The sequence below is a fragment of the Filicampus tigris genome, chromosome 13 (assembly GCF_054856515.1).
Source record: "Filicampus tigris isolate MCC_2025a chromosome 13, RoL_Ftig_1.0, whole genome shotgun sequence".
NCBI classification, from domain to species: Eukaryota; Metazoa; Chordata; class Actinopteri; order Syngnathiformes; family Syngnathidae; genus Filicampus; species Filicampus tigris.
Window position 1 is genome coordinate 21,631,273 of NC_141229.1, and position 7,592 is coordinate 21,638,864.

Below are 7,592 nucleotides of genomic sequence, written 5' to 3' on the forward strand. Positions count from 1 at the left end.
ATCACGTTAAAACAGAGGTCCCCAACCATCGGGCCATGGGCTACTTTGGACCGGGATGTGGCGGGTCGCACTGATGAAAGAAAAAAAAACCTTACAGTACCTCCAGTTTATTTGTTATCAGAGGCTGAAAAAAATTTCTTTTGAAAAGTGACCGGATTTTCTCCACTACATCCATCTATGACTGACTCTTAATACATGTTAAGTTGTCTCCGTCATGTAATGCTTATATTAAAGGCCTCAACACACCAATCCGACATCGGCCGCCGATACTAGCCGTCTGTTTAGTGTGTCGCGCAACGTTGTAAAGTCGGAGGCGTTGTTGGGGCGTCTAGTGGGCGTGTTCAGCCGATTCAACATGTATAATCGGGTCGGGACAAATGATCACTGTGATTGGCTGTTAGCTAGCAAATCAGGACACTGGACAAGAACGGGATGTGACGAATGCGGACAAACGGTGAAAATCTAAGCTTTTCCTCAAGAACTCAATCAACTTCGCTCATTTTCACATCTAATCTATGGACATGATGGCTGGCACGACAGAACAGCACAAAAAAAAAGAATGCCGTTATCGACATCGCCGTGAAAGGCTACGCGAGTGATGCAATTTAAGGCTAGCTATTGAGAGACAGCTGGCTATTCCAGGTTGGATTTATTTTTATACTTGAGTTTATTTTCATACAGAAACCGTTCTTAATTGATTGGCAAATATACCAACTCCGATGGCATAGAGGGGGGAGGGGTGTACACATGCGCAAAAGGTGAGGAGTAGTTGGCGTCTCCGTCGGCTTTTGCAGTGTGTTCTTCGGCTATTTTCATGTCCGACGTGCCGACTTCTAGGCCGACGGGAAAGTTGGCCGCGATGGCCGACGTTGGATTGGTGTGTAGAGGCCTTTAACTCATTCACTGCCATTGACATATTTGTCATTTCACAATGCAGCCATTTAATCCCAGGAACTTGTTTAAATTCTTTCTAATTTTTTTTTCAAACATTAGGGTAAAAGAGGGTCTGAAAAAGTCTGGCAGTGAATGAGTTAAATGCACAAGGTAGAAAATGTGTAAAATAAACAGACATATTTGGAAAGTTTCTTTGCAATGGGGAAAGGGCCCAGTGAGAATTTAAAACACGAGTCCATGCCCAAGAAGAAAAAGAAAGGTACATTTCACAGACAATACCAGCAGACCTACTTGAAATATGGACGTGCGGCAACAAGTGATTCCCACGCACAAAGTAAGCCCGCTCTGCATTGATAAGGTTAAAAAGTCTTTCAATATTGGTGGAAAAAGAAACCTGTGGATTTGCGTTTATTATTGTAGCGTTGCACTCGTCTGTTTTGTTTTTGTTGTTATTGTTTTTTGTGGGGTTGCCATTGCATTCAACAAAAACTGTGTTCAAATGTCCTGTGTTGAACTTCAGATTTTTGTCATGCTCTGATTTTTTTTCCCCAACCCATTTTGAGAGTGAACTTGGAAGGCAATCCTACTCAACATTTTTCCTCAATCTCATTTGCGTCAAAGTGCCTCCGTGAGATGCACGTACCTGGTACCTCGCTTGCTAGATGTGAGTTGGTCAATCGCCGCGTTCGGACAAGCCCTTTATCATATGCGCAACAGCATGCCCATATTTTGAAGTACTGACGTAGCAGCCGACCAGAAAGTAAAAAGTGAGGCTTTTCCCATTGGTTGACTATCTTTCATTGTTACAAAAGAAAGCCCAGTCTTTGCTCATTTTAAAAAGAAAATCAAGAGGACACAAGTGCCCTCATGAGGTTCCTTGAAAATAAGTCTGCCAAATAGCAGTAAATCGCTTGCCAGCCCCGCTCCTATTGGAAACGCTTTCTGACACGACGGCGTCGCCGTAAAGTAGAATCAGTCATTAGAATCAGTAGAATCCGAGCCGTTTTGGCAGAGGTCCAAGTATGCATAGCAACACCCAGCAACGCTCCATTCTGTGGTGCCGCCACTCACCACATACACCGTGTTAGTTTTCAGTTTTCGTTGATAATGGTGGCGCCATGTGGACAAAAGCGGTAGTGTTTTGACTAAAGTCAGCCACATTTCCCATGAGTGGGTCGCTGATGGTGTAGTGGTACACTCGCCTGAGTTGTGTGCGGGCAGCGTGGGATCGGTTCCCACTCAGTTACTGTGTCTGTGTGTATGCCCTTCGACTGGCTGGCGACCAGTTCAGGGTGTAGTTCGCCTTCGCCCATGGTCAGCTGGGCTAGGCTCCAGAACCTCCTCGCGACCCTATACAACAGGGGTGTCAAAGTCAAATGGACGGAGGGCCAAATAAAAAAATTGCGACAAGCCAAAGGCCGGACTGATAGAATGTTCATTGAAATTGTTTAAAATGTCCAGATTGGATCAGGTCCTTCGCGCCTGCTGCTGATGTCACGCTTTACATTTCTGTAAAATATTTCTTTGCCTCTATGTTTATCACCCGCCTTGGCTGTTGTGCTTATATGTTCAGAGTTACTAAATGAAAAATAAAATAAAGTACATTACTGCTACTTTTGCGAGGCAGCTCGTACGTCACTTCCGCTTACGACCCGAGAAGAAGCCGCTGCCCGTCTAGTGAAACAAGATCAGTGGAACGTTTGTGTTTCTCCTGCCAAACTGGAAACAATTTTCTGGTTGACTCGGGCTGCAAGATTGTATGAACTGTACATAATGTGAAGTAAAGCGGAGAGGATCATATGATTGGTATGATGTCTCCAGCTGACTTTATTTTAGAGTGGCAAGGGATGAATGTAGGTGCTCCTGTCAGAGAACACAGGCCCGTATTCCACTTGACACGTCTATTTACTGTGGTCTGCAACAACACAGACAAAGAATAACCTAGCAACATCGTCCAATGCATGTCCATTAGTTAACAATATGCCTAAACATTACAATTCACTGTATAAGCAATTAAACAGCAAAACAATACATACAATACACATTCACACGTTTCATCACTAGTATAGTAAGCATACTAGGTGAAATAACTAACTAGTGTTCATCAACGTGACATCACTCACGAGAACATATCTAGGCTATTATGTACAGCAGTTACCTAACACGAACCTAAATGATTAAACTCACTTTTAACATTTACACACAACAACAAACGTGGTGAAACACGGGAAATCTGCAACTACTGCGTTTGCTGGCACGAACAAACTACTAGCTAGCTGTGTCGAAGGAGGAGAAAGATAAGAAACCACGTCTCTCGCTATCGACACTCAATGCTCGAGGAGCGTTCAGTGCCTGCTCACAGTGTGGGACATCAGTATTTCATCGAAACTCAATGAAAATATCAAATGCCAATAATTACTTATAATAAAACGTGATATTTCTAATATGAAGTATTTCTTAATAAAGTGTGTTTTACTCTGAATAACTTTTCATCACAATCTGATTCTGAAAGCCACGAAAAGTGACGTCGGCATGTAGACGACCGAAGGACGATCCTCGCAAAAGTAGCGGTAATGTTCGTTATAACAACAGCCAGGGGGTGGCAAACATGGATGCAAAGAAATATGTTACAGAAATAGTGTAACGAATTGGGTTATCTGTGTTGTGGTCGAATTTGTGTCTTGCCAAGTTGTGTTGTTTCCGAGGTGAATGAATGCATCGTGCGGCTCGCTTGATGGGAGGGCAAGGGAGCGACAGTATCGGAGGATGAAGAGGAGAGCATGAACGGTTGTCGTACTGTATTGGCGTCGGCTGCAGCCCACAGTAGCCGGTTGGACTAATAAAATGTGATAATTAAACTATGTCTGTGTTCTTAGAAGACGCTAAAATATATTTTAAAGCGTGACGTCATCAGCAGGCGCGAAGGACCTATCACTTCTGCTACCCACACCGGCTTGTTGCGGGCTGCGAGCCGGATCTAATAATAAAGCAATATCATCCCAGGGGCCGTAGAAAACCTTCTCGCGGGCCGGATGTGACCCGTGGGCCTTGACTTTGACATAGTGCTGTGCAGGATAAGCGGTGTGGGAGATGAGATGACACTTTTCCCATGAGTGCCAGCGGTGCAGACAGTGTCGTACTGTTGTGAAATCCTGCGCTCTCGCTCGCCTGCAGTTGGACTGAAGTGCATTTCTGTTTAGAGGGGCTGTGTTTAAGATGAATGGCGATGATGTAGTTAATCTAATTGTGTCTAAACAATATAACGGGTCGCTCGCGGCGCCCATCAAAGCCTTGCCGTCAAAAATCGACTAATGACGGACTGCAGATGAATGGCGGACTAAATAAAGGGGTCTCCATCCATGCTTAATCCATCAATTTAAAAATGTTTCCCGTCATTTGTCAATCGTCCGTCTATCCGCCGCATGCGGCTAACGAGACGCGGGTTGGCCAGGCCAGATATAGCACCTTCATAGTGGCGAACGCTGCAACTGCAGTTAAAATACATTGTGCTACAGAGGGACATCAGGACATCAATCACACTGTGTTGAGCTATATGTGTATATATATTAGGGCTGTCAAAATGAAAGCATTAACTATGGAGATTAATATAAATGTTATAACGCATTAAAAAAATTAACTCAGTTAACTCAGTTTTATTTAATTCCTGTGGCAGCTTCCCTGTATTCACTTTGTAGCCAAACTTAGAGAAGAGTCACTGTCGCAAAGACCGTCTTTTACGTAGTTTTACTTTAAAAAGTTGCTCGATGGCTCATTGGAGAAATCCAAAATAATTTGCACACTTTGCAAAGCGAAATTCAAATACAAAAATGTATTTGTTGTACGTCTTTGGTGTATCGTTCAACAATTGTATTTTCCAGGAAAAATATCATATTCAATATATATATATATATATATATATATATATATATATATATATGGGTATACACTCCAGGGACCCAACTATTTGTATACAAACAATAAAAAAGTACATTTTCCATTACATTTCCCCTTGCTCTTGTTGTATACAGTACTGTTTGTTGTTATAAATACCCCTTTGACATTTTTGATATTATTTGATTTGACATTAGAATTGTAAATAATAGGATAAATATTAACAAAATTATACACATAAAAATACTAAAACGATTTCCACAAAACAACTGGGGGGGCTCTCACATTGACCATGGAAGACAACATTAAAACAGAATTCCACTTTTATTTATTTTTTTTCTTTAGTTTTATTGTTCCCCTATGGAGGCCTAACCTCTACTTGGTGTATGGTCATTAATAAAACAAAAAGCAACTAAGGCTTATGTGGAGACTATTATTAAAACATTATATCCAGTGTAAATCATTGTGACCGAAACATGAGTTGGGAGAATACGTATGTTGAACAATTAAAATTATACATGACAAGAAGATCATTAGGTAATCTTCAGAACAACCACTGACTATGTTTTGATGAATTCTTACAGTTTGGGTTATATTTGCAAGTAAAGCTGCTGCCTCATCAAGGTATTGTGTGAAGTCCGCAGAAATAAAAATAAAAAGTAACATGCTTTAGCTACATATCATCTGTATCTTTAAGTTCTATAGCCACTCTTTTGCATTGTCATTATGCAGTATCGTAGGCCTGCCCGTGCTTGGACTCAAGCCAAGCCACCATGTATGGTGCTGAGAAGTTGTTTTTCCAGGCAACGGGTCGAGTAATCAAGAAGACTCCCACCATATGACATTCTACATGCGCTATAGCCTAACGCTAATGGTAGACAATAATACAGAGGGGGGAAAAACGGCTCACGTTAACGACCAAATGAATCCCAATCATGGACTTATTCTAGCTTTTCCTGCCATTAATAACCCTGCAATCTAATTGCAGACAGCAAGATTGCATTTTTCAACCTTGGCAATCCCCCACTATTCACTTGATGAGGGCAGCGGGACTTTGTCATCGCGTCGGTGCACACTTACCAGAATCCAAGCACAGCAAAGAGCACACACAAGCTCATTGCATGCACAGCCCTAGCGAACGAAATCTTCATTTACCACCTGGACTCGTTTCCAAGGAAACCAAGAGGGAAATTGGAGCTGTCTGCCTCTTCTAAATTCAGAAAATTCAGGTTAAATGTTGCGTTAGCGTGATGAGAAAGGTACGTCCATGAGCCGTGTGGAGGAGGCGGAGGAGGCAGAGGAGGAGGAGGGGGAGGGAGGAGGAATGAGTGAGTGAGTGAAGATGTTGCTAGGGGCCGCTCCAGCTTCTCTCCTCCATCTTCTGTGATCGTTGCTGCTGGACTCTCATCTACAATTGGATTATCTAAACATGGCCTGTTAGTATAACCAAGTGTTGTGTTTTGTTTTATACAAGGGAAAGTTAAAAAATACTGTTTTAGTTTAAATGCAAAATGTAGCCAGTGTACGTTTTATTAATTTTCCAATTAGTCCATAAATTTGATAAATCACTTAATGAAAGCTGCTCAAATTAGTATATGTGATGATGAATACTATAGCTAAGTTGATAAAACAACATGATTTCATGATGATTTCATTCAGTTTTACATTTTGAACAGTTTACCAATTTAAAAATTGTGTGTTGAAGGGAGATGCATTTGGGAAGGGTCGGTGCCTTCATCAAAGTGCTCATCAGTCATCTATGTTGACGAATATCTAACAAGTTGCAACTTTTTTTTTCCATCTGCAGTGGGATTTAGACCTTGTTCCTCTTAGTCCAAAGCCAAGTAATACTGTTCATTTTAAAGATCCTACATTTCAATCAATCAATCAATCACATTTTATTTATACAGCACTTTTCATACATAAAAATGCAACTCAAAGTGCTTTAAAACATTCAAAGCAAAACATAGAATTATCTTCAATCAAAAGAAAAGATAAATTATTTAAAAGTTGTTGAAAGCCAAACAAAAAAGGTGTGTCTTGAGCTTCCTCTTAAAAATATCAACAGTCTCTGCAGACCTGACATCCTCTGGCAGGCTATTCCAAAGGTGAGGACCAAAATGGCTGAATGCAGCCTCGCCATGCATTTTGGTCCTCACCCTTGGAATAAATAAAAGGCCGGCGCCAGAGGACCTCAGGATCCGCGAGGGCTGGTATGATAAAAGCAAATCAAAAAATTTAGCCAATGAAACTAGTTTTACAGGTTTAAATAACAAAATAAATTATCTTCTCTGTTCAAGCCAGTCATTTAACATCCACCGAATAAGTCACGCTTAAGGGCCAGAAGTATACAAGCACCAAAAGTTTTGTTTTTGACTAAATGTCATTTTTGGATAGTGCATGTGCCACTCCACAATTGTGTTTACAGACAAATACTTTTAGACTATACTTTTGACACTCCATTTTGTGAGATGACAGACAGATGACACCTTGTGTTTGATGCTAATAGTGGCTAAAAGTGCTGACGGGGGTAAGTGTGTTGATGTGCTGTGCTATGGCATGATTACAGCCTCTTCAGCTATACCCACAAGCCAGCAGAATTCCACTATCAGCATTTTTTTTTCTGGATTTTTGCTACGTAAGTAAGGATTTGCCTCCAGGCTTGTATCCAGTGTATCCAGTAGCTTTGTGTGTCATATAAAATGTATCTTGTCCACATACAAACTGATGTTTTTTTCAGACCGATACCAGTACGAACACTCAAATCTTGGGTAGTCACCGATACTAATACCAAGTACCGATACCAC

At 41.3% G+C, this 7,592-nt stretch overlaps 1 protein-coding gene across 3 annotated transcripts in view; it reads right to left on the bottom strand.

Annotated features, from left to right (window-relative positions):
• Positions 1-6,069, bottom strand: part of gabrg1 (gamma-aminobutyric acid type A receptor subunit gamma1) — a 33,730-nt gene extending 27,661 nt beyond the window's left edge. For all 3 annotated transcript variants that reach the window (XM_086048608.1, XM_086048605.1, XM_086048606.1), the window contains exon 1: positions 5,866-6,069. In XM_086048608.1, coding sequence (XP_085904734.1) covers positions 5,866-5,936 — 71 coding nt within the window. In that variant the 5' untranslated portion in view covers positions 5,937-6,069. The remainder of the gene's footprint in view (positions 1-5,865) is intronic.
• Between the last annotated feature and the right edge of the window lie 1,523 nt (positions 6,070-7,592).